The 18,689-nt window shown below is 38.5% G+C and overlaps 1 protein-coding gene across 1 annotated transcript in view; it reads right to left on the bottom strand.

Moving 5' to 3' along the window:
• Positions 1-15,835, bottom strand: part of LOC137635727 (splicing factor ESS-2 homolog) — a 32,819-nt gene extending 16,984 nt beyond the window's left edge. Inside the window, exons 1-5 of the mRNA XM_068368178.1 lie at positions 15,762-15,835; positions 13,053-13,204; positions 11,957-12,361; positions 8,457-8,652; positions 3,531-3,707 (exon numbers count right to left, since the gene is read on the bottom strand). Of these exons, the coding sequence (XP_068224279.1) occupies positions 3,531-3,707; positions 8,457-8,652; positions 11,957-12,361; positions 13,053-13,190 (916 nt within the window). The 5' untranslated portion in view covers positions 13,191-13,204; positions 15,762-15,835. The remainder of the gene's footprint in view (positions 1-3,530; positions 3,708-8,456; positions 8,653-11,956; positions 12,362-13,052; positions 13,205-15,761) is intronic.
• Positions 15,836-18,689: the final 2,854 nt, after the last annotated feature.

Here is an 18,689-nt window from a genome sequence, read left to right as displayed (position 1 = left end):
GTGGAGGTTAGCTTTACACCGGGGAGACTGAGAGGAGCTTCTCTTGGTGGAGGTTAGCTTTACACCGGGGAGACTGAGAGGAGCTTCTCTTGGTGGAGGTTAGCTTTACACCGGGGAGACTGAGAGGAGCTTCTCTTAGTGGAGGTATATAAGAAAATAGGCAAATAATCACAAAGAGACAACGACCGGAGAAGTATCGTGTGCTATATACATTACCAATCGTAAAAGATGACCCACTGAGTTGTAGTACAGTTTGACTCATGAATTCCTAGCACACCTCGCTCTAAGGAAGTGCACTCTGTCACACGAGGTGGCAGAAGCGGTGGGCAAGGCTATATACAAGAACTATCAACACAATAAGGGTGGGATAGGGTGTCGTTCCTCGGAGCGAGGCATGCCAGATATTCCAATGTCCAACTGTACCTCTGCAGATGGGGCTGACAGACACAAATGGAGCATTGGGGTAGTTTACTTGGTACATTGAGAAGGAACATCAGCAGATAGGAAAACCATTCTGCATGTGGCCACTGCGAGTCAAAAGGGTTGTTATTCAGACATTCAAGATCGTCGACAGTTTGTTGATTACTCGACGTATCAAGCAGAAGGCAGGAGAGGCGTACATTTGGGTTGTCCCGTGGATGTTGGAGGGCATTATCTATAACTGCCAATAGATTTAGGACAGGTGAGTAAAATGATGGCAGCCTCTCGTTCAGCTGAGTGGCAAACTAAGGCAAGAATTCTTTGAACTCTGATCCAACCCTTGGCTCATGACAGCTGAGCATGTCCACTAATACATTCCGCTTTCCAGGCATGAACCTTGCTGACGGCTTTACTAAGTTACTGAATATCCAGGTGCGTACTTGATTCTCCGACTCGGAAAGAGACTGAGACACGGTTCTTCTTTACTTGTTGACTTGCGCCACTGCAGTAGTGTTGTCGCTAATCAAACTCTGTTGGGAAGTTTACCAGAATTTCCAACAAGCTGATGAAGAAGCTCTTGGTCTTGTGACCATAATCCCTAGTGGTTCTAGTTCCTTATGGTTCCTCAGGTGTGCTATGCTCCCATCTTTGGATGCGCCTGTAAACAGTGGTATCTCCGCATTTAGGGAGTCAGGTGGAACTCCCGTGGTGTTGATTCTATCATTCAGCCACCCAGAGAGATCATCCACAAGTTCTTGTTCCGACAAAACCTGAATGTGGGGGCGAATCGGTGGATGCTCACCAATACTACTTCAAACGTCACTGTAGCGATCTCTGGTGGATATTCCTGTAAGGAGTGAGTTTCTCCTATGACGAAAGACATCCCAGAAAGTGCCACTGCCAAGATGGAAGTCGTCGAGCGACCAGAAACTATCGCACTACCCCTCTGAGTCTATTGATGAGAGCATCTGATGGGAAGAGACTCCCTGCTGCAGTGTAAATCAACATTCCCGGCCACTCTATCCTTCTCTAGGACATGAGACTTCCCTTTTCCATGTTGATCCCATTCCCCAGATCGTGGCAAAAGTTAACCCTTTTACCCCCAGGCTCTTTGGAAATTTCCAACCCTTAACCCCCAAGGGGTTATTTTTTTCCCAGCACATTTTGCAGTATATGTTTTTTAAATTGCTCTAACAGCCTTAATTTTTGTCATAGGGAGGTCATGTTGGTCTCATTCTCTTGGAAAATGCCTGAATTTTCTCAAAAAATTATCAAAAATTTGAAAAAAAAAATTTTTATAGCATTTTTTTGCAAGGACGTACCAGTACGTCCATGGGGGTAAAGGGATGGGTTTTGTGAAACGTACCAGTACGTCCTTTGGGGGTAAAAGGGTTAAGAGATCTGCCTCGATCCTGGAGCAGTTGCCTCTTTGAGGACAACTAAAATCATTCGTCCAGATTTCCCAATAAGTGGATCCTGTTCAAGTGGAGCCAAACTGATACAAGAGTAAACACTCTAAAGCCCAGGGCTTCAAACTGGTACACGACTTCATCAAGGACGAAGTGGAGGTACTCTCTATCGAACAGATGGATTGGTATTTGAAAATACATGTCCTTGAGATAATCAGAGAGCAGCAAATCTTCCTTCCTCTGCTTGCCATTTCCATCTTTAAAGAACTTTGTTGAAGAAACTAGTTCAAAAGAAAGAAATCGATGCCTGGTCTCCATCAGGAACAGCCGACTGAAAAATTCTGGAAAGCAATCTAAGGTGACTTTAAGAGCATTCTTCATCATCACCTTTACCCCCTGCAACGAGCATCAAGGCTTTCATCTATTCCTACCTATGTCACCATTCCTGGTACAGCAAGGCTGGTGGCAATCTCTGCGTCGGACGAAGAAGGCTCCTCCATTGTAGCGGGCAAGGAAACATCAAGGATAGCCTTGTCACATCTCTCCTCTGCAGGTGGTACAGCCAAATATGAGGGAACAATTTCAGAAATCTTCTGGGTCCAAGCGGAGGCCAAAACCTCAAGAAGCTTTTCTGCTGACAGGGCATCATCATTACCTAAATAAGGCAACATCTCACCAAGATCGAGTTCCTTGAGAGAGAAGCAAGCAGGTATTATCCTCACCAGTGGAAGGCAATATTCCTCTCGCTCAAAGGACTCCCCGAGCGTAAGGCGGAGACTCTCTTCCCCTTCTGAATTCCTCTGGAGGACCCAGTCCCAGGGAACGACAAAGGCGACACAGAGGGTTTCGTACACAAACCTAGGAAGGAGGACCTGAGGAGTCCGATGGCAATAAATCTATCTTAAACTTCTTTCACTTCTTTGCATACTATGTCCACGACACAGGTCCCCCCTACACTCACTACTTTGGGAAGACTGCAAGCAATCATATCCTCTGCACAAGCTACAAGGTTGATGGGGACCTACGTTAGTCTTACTCATATATTGGCCGCATCCTCGGCCAGGCCTTTCAAGGCCAAAACCACACGTCTTCCCAAGGAGCTGATATCATCAACATACACACTGAAAAGAGAAAGCATAAAAGGAGCCGAGAGGGTTGCATCATCTCCCAGAGGGGCGGGGGGGTCAACCAGACACAGGTCAGGTAGCTGTGCTTAACTGGATAGAAGGTTTATATCAGTTCCAGCTTTAATGAAATCACGCTCCTAATAAGACTGAATTTGCATTACATGTAGGAACAAACTGACAGTATGAATATAAGAAAGCATTGTGAAAAAAGATAAAATATGCTTCAAATACATCCTCATTATTGACAATCTTAAACTATAAAGCATATAGAATTTTCAAGGCAATAATTTTTAACTACTTCAAGTTAGACGGTTTTCTTTACAATATAAACTTATCAAAACCATGAACTTTATGATTATAAATTTCTAAAAAATCCTCACTGCTTGAAAAGTATTTTACAATATGAATTTCCTTAAAATTATTTATAATTATTTTCAAATCACTAAGTATGATCTATATTAGCTTTGTCCATCCTTTGGAATACCTCGGCTCCCAAGTTTACCAGCAGCCATATGATTGGAGAGAGAGAAATTGTACGATATTCAAGGGAATAACGATACGTCTCGATAATTACCGTCAACGCCGACTTTCCCCTCCTTCTTGCTAGCTTGGACGGCAGAGGCCTCCAACATGGCCGCCTGACTCAACGTCTCGGTGAAGGGATTGCCCTCGTAGCGGGTGTTCGAGAGGTTCACCTCCCGTTTCTTCCGTTCGGCGGCCTCTATGCATTTCGCTCGGGACATCGGCACTCCTGCGGACAAGAGGATGTGAGTTGTTAACACGTCTGTACGTTAAACTAGATAGAAAATATTAGATATCTTTAAAATCTTAAGCAAAATATAACCAAGTCAAGATGGGTTTGTTTTAGAATTAATTATTCAAGAGATGGGGACATACAGAAAGCTTCAAAAAGCCAATAGGTTAAGTGAATGATGAGGAATATTTATTAACCCTCTTACCCCCAAAGGACGTACTGGTACGTTTCACAAAACCCATCCCTTTACCCCCATGGACGTACCGGTACGTCCTTGCAAAAAAATGCTATTTAAATTTTTTTTTAGCATATTTTTGATAACTTTTTTGGAAAAATTCAGGCATTTTCCAAGAGAATGAGACCAACCTGACCTCTCTATGACAAAAATTAAGGCTGTTAGAGCAATTTAAAAAAAAATATACCCTGTACTGCAAATTGTGCTGGGAAAAAAATAACCCCCTGGGGGTTAAGGGTTGGAAATTTCCAAATAGCCTAGGGGTAAAAGGGTTAAGAGATGGGGACATACAGAAAGCTTCAAAAAGCCAATAGGGTAAGTGAATGATGAGGAATATTTAATACAATAATGAAAATACCTTTATCATGATCTCCTCCTACGCCTATTGACGCAAAGGTATTTTCGCCGATCACCGATAGCGAAAATACCTTACAATAGCGGAATGACATTTATTTGTATCCACAAATTACGGACCTCACACTATCCCTCTTCTAAACCCTTTGTAGTTGGTAAGATTCCAAAAGTTATGACTGAAACACTACTCTTTAAATGGAGGAACAAAGCACAAGGACACCACATAACCGAAAGTTACCCACCCTAACCTAACCTAGCCATATCCTTATCTACTGGGGGCCTATGCAACCACTAGGACACTGCCCCTTAGACCACTGTCTCCATTACCCTAAGACCAAGTCTCAACCCTGTGTTTAACGTACTTCCAAATCGGCTTCCTTACAGGCAAGGTAACAATAAACCATAATACGTAATACCTCAAGATAAAAAATTAATTCATTTCGGAGTGACTTTCATAACATGATTTTTTCATATAATGAAATAAGAGTGAAAAAACCCAAATTATTATTATTATTATTATTATTATTATTATTATTAGCTAAGCTACAACCCTAGTTGGAAAAGCAAGATGCTATAAGCCCAAGGCCTCCAACAGGGGAAAAAAGCCCAGTGAGGAAAGGAAATAAGGAAATAAATAAACGATATGAGAAATGATTAACAATTAATCAAATATTTTAAGAATAGTCACAACATCAACAGATATTTCATATATAAACTATAAAGAGACTTATGTCAGCCTGTTCAACATTAAAACATTTGCTGCAACTTTGAACTTTTGAAGTTCTACTGATTCAACTACCCGATTAGGAAGATCATTCCACAACCTTGTCACAGCTGGAATAATACTTCTAGAGTACTGTGTAGTATTGAGCCACATGATGGAGAAGGCCTGAATACTAGAATTAACTGCATGCTTAGTATTACGAACAGGATGGAACTGTCTGGGAAGATCTAAATGTAAAGGATGATCAGAATTATGAAAAATCTTATGCAACATATGATTCATCCAACATACCTAACTTACATACATACATATACCAAAGGCACTTCCCCCAATTTTGGGGGATAGCCGACAACAACAAGAAACAAAACAAAAAAGGGGACCTCTACTCTCTACGTTCCTCCAGCCTAACCAGGGACTCAGCCGAGTTCAGCTGGTACTGCTAGGGTGCCACAGCCCAACCTCCCACATTTCCACCACAGATGAAGCTTCATACTGCTGAGTCCCCTACTGCTGCTACCTCCGCGGTCATCTAAGGCACCGGAGGAAGCAACGTGAATTTTATTTTTAGTATTTTTTCATAAAACGAAGTGAAAGAATCTTCGTATGCCGTTTCGTAAAATTAGTTTTTCGTATGCAGAAACTTTCGTATCTAGAGGTTTCACTGTATTTCACAAATCGTAAAACTACCTCCACAATATCGCATTTCAGACAAAGATGTACAAGAAGTTTAATTCCAGCTGTGACCAAGTTGTGGAATGATCTTCCTAATCGGGTAGTTGAATCGGTAGAACTTCAAAAGTTCAAAGTTGCAGTAAATGTTTTTATGTTGAACAGGCTGACATAAGTCTTTTTGTAGATATATATGAATTATCTGTTTTAATGTTTTTTAGAACATTTTATTCTAATCTTTCAATACTTCTTATATCGTACACTTATTTCCTCGTTTCCTGTCCTCACTGAGCTATTTTCCCCTGTTGGAGCCCTTGGGCTTATAGCATCTTCCTTTTCCAACTAGGGTTGTAAGTTAGCTAATAATAATAATAATAGTAATAATAATAATAATAATAATAATAATAAAAATAATAACACTTTCCTCCATAAAGAAAATCTATTTGACAAGTTTATATATGAAATATCTGTTTTGATGTTGTTAATATTCTTAAAATATTAGATTAATTGTTAATCATTTCTCATATCGTTTATTTATTTCCTTGCTTCCTGTCCTCACTGAGCTATTTTCCCTTCTAGGAGCCCTTGGGCTTATAGCATCTTCCTTTTCCAACTAGGGTTGTGAGTTAGCTAATAATAATAATATTAATAATAATAATAATAATAATAATAAAAATAATAACACTTTCCTCCATAAAGAAAATCTATTTGACAAGTAATAAGAAAATACAGAACACCCCAAAATAGCATATGATAGTGAATATATTTACTCTTTGTTAATATTCCTATCGAAAAAAATAAGAAATGGTTCTGATATATTTATTGATAGTTTAAGAAAGTTTACACCTGTCCCAACCAACTACGCACAACCCCAAGTGCTGTACAAGAAATATGCCCTCAACCCATTACTTAAGTCTGGAAATACGAGGAGCCTTGTATACTGTAGAAGACATGCTTGATCTATTTCCTTATTTCTTTTCCTCACTGAGCTATCATTTCCTGTTGAAGCCCCTGGGCTTATAGCATCCTGCTTTTCCAACTAGGGTTGTAGATTAGCAAATAATAAAAATAATAATAATAATAATATAAATAATAACCCAGCACTAAAATAAAAGGAAAAGAATAAGCTTAATATAACCTTACCTATAGTTCACCTTCTGGATATTCTACAAGTGTCAACAATTATTATAATGCTTTAATTTACACAGCAAAGGGACCAACTTTTACTGGAAGCGTTGGAGCACTTAATAATGTCTGTTATAACCCTTTTACCCCCAAGCTATTTAGAACTTTCCAACCCTTAACCCCCGGCGGTTATTTTTTTCCAAGCACATTTTGCAGTATATTTTTTTTAAATTGCTCTAACAGCCTTAATTTTTGTCATAGAGAGGTCAGGTTGATCTCATTCTCTTGGAAAATGCCTGATGTTTCTCAGAAAATTATCAAAAATATGCAAAAAAAAAATGTAAATAGCAGTTTTTTGTAAGGACGTACCAGTACGTCCATGGGGGTAAATGGATGAGTTTTGTGAAATGTACCAGTACATCCTTTGGAGGTAAAAGGGTTAAGAGATGGGGACATACAGAAAGCTTCAAAAAGCCAATAGGGTAAGTGAATGATGAGGAATATTTATCAACCCTTTTACCCCCAAAGGACGTACTGGTACGTTTCACAAAAGCCATCCCTTTACCCCCATGGACGTACTGGTACGTCCTTGCAAAAAAATGCTATAAAATTTTTTTTCTTCATATTTTTTATAATTTTTTGAGAAACTTCTAGCATTTTCCAAGAGAATGAGACCAACCTGACCTCTCTATGACAAAAATTAAGGCTGTTAGAGCAATTTAAAAAAAATATACTGCAAAATGTGCTGGGGAAAAAAATAACCCCCTGGGGGTTCAAGGCTGGAAATTTCCAAATACCCCGGGGGTAAAAGGGTTAATGGACCACATTATGTTTTGATTAACTGCCATTTAGAAGGTCCCATCCATTTATATACCAAGGCACTTCCCCCAATTTTGGGGGGTAGCCGACACCAACAATGAAACAAAACAAAAAGGGGACCTCTACTCTCTATGTTCCTTCAGCCTAATTTAGAAGGTAAGTTTGAAATATAAACTGGAGTACTTTACTTCATTAAGGAAATGGCATTAAAACTTAATTAATTTATAAAGCGATACTAATTGGAAATGCTAATGACCCCTCTTCTACGTAACGGTGGATGTCCAAAGTACAGTGATACCTCTGGATACGAAAGTTTCTGCTTACGAGATCTCAACTCGTCGCCGAGAGTACAGCACCTTTTTTTTCAGGGTATCAACCCTTAATTTAGGTGTACAGGTAACAATACACCTTCACTGATCCAAAAGCTTTACATACAGTACCGTAACTTTTACACAGTAGTAAAGAAAATGGACCGTTTTCTTAGGGCTTGGAGGGGATAACTAGGCTATAACTACATTATTGAATAATCTCATGGTGGTTTCTGGAATGGATTAGGCTGTTTTTAACGGTTGGGTTAATTATTGAATGATAGAAATGGCTGCATTGCATGCTTATTACTACAGTTTAGCATATTTATGAAAGAAAAGGTGTCTTTTCGTAAGGCTTGGAACAGATTAGGCTATTTACATGTAAAATGCGACTCAGGATACGAAAAAATCATCCTGAACGGATTACTTTCGTATCCTGAGGCATCACTGTACAAAAGTCCAAACCTCAACCTGGCGCGCCTCTCGACCCCTAAACCAACCGCGCGACTCACCGTCGGGTACGAACATCACCGAGTTGAATGTGTTGAACTTCCAGTTTTCCACCTGCTTGGGTCTTGAGTCGTTCTGGAGCGAGGTGCCCGTGATGGCCAGCCGCGACGCTTCCTCCCGCTGCTCGACCGTGGGCAGACTCAGGTTCGGCGTGTGGTCCTTGTTGTGCTGTTCCTCGGCTTCAAACATCCAGGCGTGCTGAGTTCGAACGGGGGACATACATACGTCAATCAATTGATAATGTTTTTATGTTGAACATGCTGACACATCTCTTTTTATATTTTATTTATGAAAGCCATATTTCAATGTTGTTACTGATCTCAAAATATTTGAATTGTTCATTATTTTTGTTCTAGTTTATTTATTTCCTTTCCTCACTAGGCTATTTTCCCTGATGGAGACCCCTTCGGCTTATAGCATCCTGTTTTTCGACTAGGTTTGTAGCTTAGTTAGGAATAATAATAATAATAATAATAATAATAATAAAAATTAGTGTCATTCACAATGCTAAAATAATCTTATGGAATAGAGACCATGAAAAATTACATATTGAAAGCAAAATTTAATTAAAAAGTCTTTAAAGTAAATTGTAATTTTCCCAACTAGACAAACCATCATTCTTTGATAAGGAGACTCATCCACAGGAAGGGAAGAAGTCCCTACAACCAAAACTGGCTGGTCCACTTTCCCGGGATTTGTCAAAGCACTTGGTCCTCTAAAGGAGCAGATTTGATGAATCAAGTGATTGGTAGACAGTCAAGGATGAACCCCTATCTGTGTTCGTAATATTAGGCAGGCAGTTAATTCTATTAGTCAGGCCTTCTCCATCATGAGGCTCAATACTACACAGTATTCTAGAAGTTTTATTTCACCTGGGAGGAACGTAGAGAGTAGAGGTCCCCTTTGTTTTGTTTTTGTTTCATTTGTTGATGTCGGCTACCCCCCAAAATTTGGGGGAAATGCCTTGGTATATGTATGTATGTGACCAAGGTTTGGGTGGATGGATGGAGTGAAGAAAGCTCTGAGTGATAGGAGGATAGATGTGAGAGAGGCAAGAGAGCGTGCTAGAAATACGAATGAATGGCAAGCGATTGTGACGCAGTTCCGGTAGGCCCTGCAGCTTCCTCCGGTGCCTTGGATGACCGCGGAGGTAGCAGCAGTAGGGGATTCAGCGTTATGAAGCTTCATCTGTGGTGGATAACGAGGGAGGGTGGGCTGTGGCACCCTAGCAGTACCAGCTGAACTCGGTTGAGTCCCTTGTCATGCTGGGAAGAACGTAAAGAGGAGAGGTCCCCTTTTTGCTTCATTGTTTGATGTCGTCTAACCACCCAAAATTGGGGGAAGTGCCTTGGTATATGTATGTATGTATGTGACCAAGTTGTGGAATGATCTTCCTAATCGGATAGTCGAATCAATGGAACTTCAAAAGTTCAAATTTGTAGCAAGTGTTTTTATGTTGAACAGGATGATATAAGTCTATTTATAGTTTATATATGAAATATATTTTAACGTTATTATTTTTAAAATATTTTATTTTAATTGTTCATTACTTCTTATATTATTTATTTTCTTATTTCCTTTACTCACTGGGCTAGTTTTGCCTGTTGAATCCCTTGGGTTTATAGCATCTTGCTTTTACAACTAGGGTTGTAGTTTAGCTAGTAATAATAATAATAATAATAATAAAGATTATATGTTGTCTGAATGTCGTCGTCGTCAGCGCCCACTCGTGTCCGAGTATTGGGTTCTGTCGTTAGCCATCAGCCTCCTATCAGGAGAAGGGTGGAGGAAACGACAGAATGCCAGTAGCTAGGTATATTGTTTTGGGTGGTCGTGGCTATGCAACGGCCACGCACACACACTTGGCCCACATCGTCTTCACCGCGACTCAAGACATATGAGACAGGCGGCTTCTCCGATGTTGGTTGCATCGGGCTGCCGGATTCTTGTTATGTCAAGGCCCGCCTTGTTGCCTGCCCGATAGGCATTGCCCTCTTCCGCCGGCGCTGGGAAGCTCCGCCGTTGGGGTCTTGTTTGGTACTGTATGAACCAAAGGGGTATTAATTTTTCTTAGGAGAAGGCAATACTTGTCTCACTCAAAACAATCACTGTGTTCAAGGCAGGGTTTCAATTCCCCCTTACTAATTCCTCATGAAATCCCAGCCCCGAAGGAAGTTGAAGATGCAGTGAAGAAGGTACTAAAGAACTTCTTCCGCATCAGCCTGAACGTTGCCACCCTTACCCCGATGAACCCCTCTTAGATTTCTTCCTCTCCTTTGAGAATTCTCCCCACTGAAAGAGAAGGAAAATCCTTACAATAATCACAGAGATATTAATGTGTGCAGTCATGCCCCTTGTCCTCTGCAAAAGCTAACAAGTCAGGATCCACACCTGGCTATCATTATCATTAATTCATAATCTAAAAACCTAGTTGGAAAAGCAGGATGCTATAAGCCCAAGGGTTCCAACAGGGAAAATAGCTCAGTGAGGAAAGGAAATAAACAAAAGTAAAATATTTTAAGAAGAGCAACAACATTAAAACATATCTCCTATATAAACTATAAAAACTTTAACAAAACAAGAGGAAGAGAAACAAGACAGAATAGTGTGCCCGAGTGTACCCTCAAGCAAGAGAACTCCAATCCAAGACAGTGGAAGACCATGGTACAAAGGCTATGACACAACTCAAGATTAGAGAGCAATGGTTTGATTTTGGAGTGTCCTTCTCCTAGAAGACTGCTTATCATAGCTAAAGAGCCTCTTCTACCCTTACAAAGAGGAAAGTGGCCACTGAACAATTACAGTGCAGTAAGAACTGCCTGGTAATTTCAGTGTTGTCAGGTGTATGAGGACAGAGGAGAATATGCAAAGAATAGGCCAGACTATTCGGTTTGTTTGTGTGTAGGTAAAGGGAAAATGAACCGAAACCAGAGAGAAGGATCCAATGTACTACTCATGTACCAGCCACAATTATGGCCCAGACAAAGCCGTACGTCTGCCCATTGAAACGCCATAATCAACACAAACGCTCTGGAAAGCAAAAGAGAAAAGCACTAAACAGCCCAACACAAGATATAGGTAATTAGGTCGGTAAAGCACCGAAGCCGAAGTGTAAGTGAGGGTCACTCCCCTTATCGGGATAGGCATCTATGCTTGCCTCATTAAAAGTTTATCTGTTCTTCCAACTTCACTGAAGTTATACTCCTGGTAAAGAACAGAGGTTTGTATTATGTACAGGAACAAGACTCTGATATATCCTCTCCAGAATTTACCAGATCCAAAAAAGAAAAACAGCTGCGCTCACTCACCTTCAACCTGAATTTGGCTTCGATTTACCTGATCCAAAATAGGAAAACAGCTGCACTCACTCACATTCAACCTGAATTTGGCTTCGATTTACCTGATCCAAAAAAGAAAAACACAGCTGCGCTCACTCACCTTCAACCTGAATTTGGCTTTGATTTACCTGCTCCAAAAAAGAAAAACAGCTGCGCTCACTCACCTTCAACCTGAACTTGGCTTCGTTCTTCTTCATTAAGTGCTCAAAACTCTCGTTGTCTTCGCTCGTGTGGGAATTGAGAAACTCGTCCAGGGACATCTTCGCCACGTCCACGTTGTCGTCGTCCTTACTCTCCGCATTTTCCTTCGCGTCCCGGGCCGACTTGGGCGAGCCTTCCCGACCGCCTATGAGCGGCGTCGCGTCGCCCGTGTTCGACAGCGGGGTCTCGAAGGTGGCCGGGCTGTCCTCAACGTTTCGGAACGAAGACGAGTCCCCGTTGGAGTACTTGGCATAGAACTCCCTCAACTTGAGGATGTCGTTGGCCTCTTTGGCTTCGAGGTATTCCACTCTTTCTTTTAGATTTTCCAGGTCAGGGAAGAAGTCCCTCTCGATGATCCGCTCTACTTCCTGGAAACAAATAAATCATTAATATTTGAACTGGAAGTCCTATTTATACCTTCATAAGTGTACATGACAGTATTATACAAAAAGTCCCTCCACTTCTACTAAATAGGTTCCAAGAAGCTGTTTGTAATTCAAATTCTGTTAAATTTTGGCATCACCTAAATCCCATCCCTAAGATTTTCAGCTCCAAAACTCAATAAATGGTATAATTTCATACTGCAAATGTCTTCTTGCTTACTGCATTAAATCATATACTGTAATATTGTTTAACCCTTTTACCCCCAAAGGACGTACTGGTACGTTTCACAAAACTCATCCCTTTACCCCCATGGACGTACCGGTATGTTCTTGCAAAAAACTGCTATTTAAATTTTTCTTTGCATATTTTTTATAATTTTTTGAGAAACTTCAGGCATTTTCCAAGAGAATGAGACCAACCTAACCTCTCTATGACGAAAATTAAGGCTGTTAGAGCTATTTAAAAAAAAATTATACTGCAAAATGTGCTTGAGAAAAAATAACCCCTGGGGGTTAAGGGTTGGAAATTTCCAAATAGCCTGGGGGTAAAAGGGTTAACTACAGTATTTCATAATGAACTTTGAATACAATATCCGATATATACAATTTCAGTTGGATTTGTGTTACCATCTCTGAATGTTTATAAGTGTTAGTAAGCCGAACACCTTCTACTTACTTTCACAAAAGTGTCTTCGTCCAACACTTTCTTCCTCTTCCTCGGAGGAGGCACGTCGGGTTTCTTGAAGACGCTGTTGTCGGTTTCTGAAACCACCAAGGCCCCTGCTGAAGATGGTCGTGAATCTAGCTGGCTCATCGCGGGATCTATTTCTGAAACGACGGGACATTCATTAACTTCATGCGGCAATTTGGTGATTATTATAATTTTAATCATGTATATTCAAGTTTATGGTTTTTTATAACCTCGATTTAAAACAAAATTTGCTGCCTATTACCATTTTATCTATTCTGGCTAATTTATTTTTATTTATTATTACTATTATTGTTGTTATTGATCACGAATTAGATATTTTCTTAGAAATCCCTCTGAAAACTCTCATCGTATTGATAACTGCTTGATTCTACCAAATGAACCATATACTTTTATAACTATCTTGACCCTTTTACCCCCGGGCTATTTGGAAATTTCCAACCCTTAACCCCCAAGGGGTTATTTTTATCCCATCACATTTTCCAGTATACTTTTTTTAAATTGCTCTAACAGGCTTAATTTTTGTCTTAAAGAGGTCAGGTTGGTCTCATTCTCTTGGAAAATGCCTGAATTTTCTCAAAGAATTATCAAAAATATGAAAAAAAAAATTTTATAGCATTTTTTTGCAAGGACGTACCGGTACGTCCATGGGGGTAAAGGGATGGCTTTTGTGAAACGTACCAGTACGTCCTTTGGGGGTAAAAGGGTTAAACTTGATGCATTTCTGACCATTAGCGCTATACTCAATTATTTTAAACGAGGCGCATTTGCATCGACTCGCAGCGGTGCCCTTTTAGCTCGGAAAAAGTTTCCTGCTAGCTGATTGGTTAGAATCACGTTTTCTAACCAATCAGCGATTAGGAAACTTTTCTGAGCTAAAAAGACACCCTTGCAAGTCGGTGCAAAGCACTCATTCATCGTCTTTAAGCTTTCCGCCCAAACCCAAAATCTTACGGATGGTTTGCATACGCGCAGAAACGGATTATATTTCACTAAATATAACTCTTTGTTGGAGAGCAATTCCATTAAATGTACTTAACCCTTTTACCCCCAAAGGACGTACTGGTACGTTTCACAAAAGCCATCCCTTTACCCCCATGGACGTACCGGTACGTCCTTGCAAAAAAATGCCATAAAAATTATTTTTTTCATATTTTTGATAATTTTTTGAGAAAATTCAGGCATTTTCCAAGAGAATGAGACCAACCTGACCTCTCTAAAACAAAAATTAAGGCTGTTAGAGCAATTTAGAAAAAATATACACCAAAATGTGCTGGGAAAAAAATAACCCTTTGAGGGTTAAGGGTTGGAAATTTCCAAATAGCCTGGGGGTATAAGGGTTAATTAACACCGATGGTAGTTTGCAGAATAGCATGTGCACCCCTTAATTACTTAAATTAGAGGTAATTGGATGTCGTTTGTTCAATAACAGATGCGCACGTTAATTACACAAATTAAACGTAATTGTCAATGGTTTGTAGAATGCCGGACACACCTACTCACTACTCAAATTAGAGGTAATTTGGAGTTATTTGTAGAATGGCAGACACGTCTACTAACTACTCAAATTGGAGGTAATTTGGAGTTATTGGTAGAATGGCGGACACGTCTACTAACTACTCAAACTGGAGGTAATTTGGAGTTATTGGTAGAATGGCGGACACGTCTACTAACTACTCAAACTGGAGGTAATTTGGAGTTATTGGTAGAATGGCGGACACGTCTACTAACTACTCAAACTGGAGGTAATTTGGAGTTATTGGTAGAATGGCAGACACGTCTACTAACTACTCAAACTGGAGGTAATTTGGAGTTATTGGTAGAATGGCAGACACGTCTACTAACTACTCAAATTAGAGGTAATTTGGAGTTATTTGTAGAATGGCGGACACGCATGTTAATTACACAAATTAAACGTAATTGAGTAATGTTTGTAGAATGGCGGACACCCCCCGCTAATTACTCAAACCAGAGGTAATTCATATTTTTTTTGTAGAATGACAGACGCGCACATTAATTACACAAAATAAACGTAATTGAGTAATGTTTGTAGAATGGCGGATGCACTTGTTAATTACACAAATAATGGGTAATTGGCAGTTTATAGGAGGGTTATTTGCCAACGTTATAAGAAACTACCTTAGGTAAGGTTAGGTACCGATGCATATCTCTTTACGGGAAGAAATTCCCGTTTTCGGCACCCGCGGGAGGACCTGTCCGCTGATCTACAAAGGCTCCCTTACCACCAATAGAAAACAGGAGTTCGGCCTGCACGGTTAGGCCTACCCTAGCCTAATCAATGCCTAAATTAAGTAATAAAGCTTTAAAAAATATTTATCAACATTATTCACCTTGAACCTAACCTACCGTAGGCTATAAGGCCATACCACATTACCGAACTAGCCTACTGTGCAGGCCAGCAGGCTTACGGTAGGCAATACAGGATTTCACACACAACTAAGTGTTAATCAAGAGTAATAATCAATTATATATAAATATAATTAATAATTATCTTAGTTTTTTATAAATATATCTTCGGAGACGTAGTCTACCCTAGGCAAAGTTCCCCCTCGAGATATCGTACGTTATTTTACGATATTCGCTTATTTAACGATAATAAATGCCTATATATACAATAATATCGTATTATACGATAACATAATAAGATTATTTTACCTTAAAACGGGGAAAAAGTCAATAAAATAGGTATAATCACTTGTTGAATTTTGCTTCTTTTTGCCAAAACAATAACAAACGTTTTACTGATCCACCAAACGTTCGAGGCTTTGGATCAACTGAACGCCTATAACATTTAGTAACGTTTCTTTTAATTAATTTAATAAATATCAAGATATTTCATCTCATATTCATTAATAGTAAATTATATTATTATAATTAAGTATATTAAATATTCATTCCTTTCCTATACTGTCAAATTCTGTATTAATATTCCTAATTCTCTTTTACTTTGGCTTAAAGTTAAAATTCTTGAAATGATTCACAAATTTTAATATCTTGCCTTTATAGATATAAGAGATGAAATATTGAATTAATAATTATCTTTTTTATAATATTTCTATCTAATTTTGTGTCTCATGTGACTTTTAATCTGCATTGGGTGATAATGTAATAAACTACGTTTTGAGACACATTACTAAAAGTTATCACAGAACGTTTCATGAAAGTCCGAATTAAAATGCTTAGGAAAGAAAGGGATTTTTCCCTAATTTATTCTTATTATTTTATTTATTTTATTCATTCTATGAATGAGAAAGCTGATATATAATAATTTATATGCAATAAATAGAAATAGATCGTGTAGGAAAGGGAATAACAAATAGGAGTAAAAGGGGCATAAGAGATAAAGAAAATAAAAAATGAAGAGAAACAAGTCTTTGCTAATGAAAAGGATTTTCCCTAATTTATTCTTATTATTCTATTTTATTTATTCTATTCATTCTATGAATGAGAAAGCTGATATATAATAATTTCTCTGCAAGAAATAGAAATAGATCGGATAGGAAAGGGAATAAAAAGGGATAAAATGGGCCATAAGAGATAAAGAAAATAAGAAAATTAAAAGAAACAGATAATAGAGGTAGAGATGAAACATAATTTATTATTTTATTTTATTTATTTTATTTATACTATGAATTAGAGAGCTGATATATAATAATTTCTGTGCAAGAATTAAAGATAGATTGGGTAGGAAGGGAATAAAAAGGGATAAAATGGGGCATAAGAGATAAAGAAAATAAGAAAATGAAGAGAAACAGATAATAGAGGTAGAGATGAAACATAAAATTGAGACACTGAATAAATGTGTATTTAAGAAATTGAAGGATTGAGATAGAAAAAGAACTAAAAGATATATAATTCAGATAGAAAATGGAAAGATAAAAATAATATTACGAGCTATATATGCCCCATGAGAAAGTAAATATATGAACAAGAATAGAGAATAATAAAGAAGGTAGTTCTAGATTATGAGATAAATGAAAATATAAATAAAAAAACTGCTATAAACACAAGCTGTGGATGTCATATAACATGATAAATACAATAAAATACAAATAAAAACGAAAATTATATACCATGAAAGATTTATTGAAGGTCTATATAAAGTAAGTCTATACATAGTGACAAAAGAGAGCAAAAATAAAGCCAGAAAAGGAGAAAGGCAAAGAATAGTGTGAGAAAGTTGATGAAACAGAAAAGGAGAAGAGAAGGATATTAAAGATACAGGGTGTATGCATAGGCAAAGGGAAAATGAGCAACAAACCAGAGAGTAGTACTGTCTGGATAGTCAAAGGACCCAGTAACTCTCTAGCAGTGGTATCTCAACGGGTTGTTGGTGCCTAAAGAAATAAGGAAACAAATAGAATAGTGTTCCCGAGTGTACCCTCAAGCAAGAGAACTCTAACCCCAGACAGTGGAAGGCCATGGTACAGAGGCTATGGCACTACCCAAGACTAGAGAACAATGGTTTGATTTTGGAGTGTCCTCCTCCTAGAAGAGCGGCTTATCATCATATGTATTTTAATTCCTATATCACTTAATTTTTATTTAATTTTTCCCTATTTTTTCCCTATTGGATCCCCTGGGCTTATAGCATCTTGCTTTTCCAATTAGGGTTGTAGCTTCGATAGTAATAATAATAATAATAATATATATTTCAACCCTACTATCTGTTTTCAAATTTGTTTTCCTCACAAAATAACTTATTTTCTATTTTACAAAATTGTGAAATAATGAAATTTTATGTTTAATTTTTTATTTTTTACTGGCCAGAAATATTTCTTGTTCGTGTATATAATACCTTATTTTTCCTACATTTCTCTTAATTATTCTTCCATATCTCTCTGCATTTAAATATATATTAAAGATTAAAATGAATTCACAATATATGTGTGTATATATATATATATATATATATATATATATATATATATATATATATATATATACGATAATTTTTTGCACATTTAAACGTGTTTTTCATATTTCAAATAAGCCACGGATATATTAATACATTAAAGTCTGGATTCTCTTAACGACCTCGGGATCAGAGCCCCAGGCGAAATCACTCAAAGACTATGGTATCTGACTGGCTGGGTTTCGAACCCTGGTCCAGGATACTTGTATGACGACTATACATACCTCTTGATCTGCTCCCACCAGGCGTCCAGTCCCATCTACGCCTTGCTATTCCATTCCAACCCATTCTCACTACATGTCCCAGCCATCTCACCTGTCCCTTCTCAATCTAACATCTACATTTCTTGTTCTACCTCTTCTCAGGCTTTTCGTCTCCGGAGCAATTATTATATTTCTTTTATGAGATCGGACGTACTTCTGTCATTTCTGTATCCATGCCGTTGAGATACTACCGCTAGAGAGTTTGGGGGTCCTTTGACTGGCCAAATAGTACATTGGATCCATCTCTCTGGTTACGGTTCACTTTCCCTTTGCCTACACAGACAAAGAATAGTCTGGCCTATTCCTTACAGATTCTCCTCTGTCCTCATACACCTTGACAACACAGATTACCAAAAAAATTTTCTTCACTCAAGGGTAGAAGAGACTCTTTAGCTATGGTAAGCA

This window comes from Palaemon carinicauda, unplaced genomic scaffold (genome assembly GCF_036898095.1).
Source record: "Palaemon carinicauda isolate YSFRI2023 unplaced genomic scaffold, ASM3689809v2 scaffold165, whole genome shotgun sequence".
In the NCBI taxonomy this organism is placed as follows: Eukaryota; Metazoa; Arthropoda; class Malacostraca; order Decapoda; family Palaemonidae; genus Palaemon; species Palaemon carinicauda.
The sequence above is the reverse complement of the archived record's forward strand: the minus strand, read 5'-3'. Positions and strand labels throughout refer to the sequence as shown.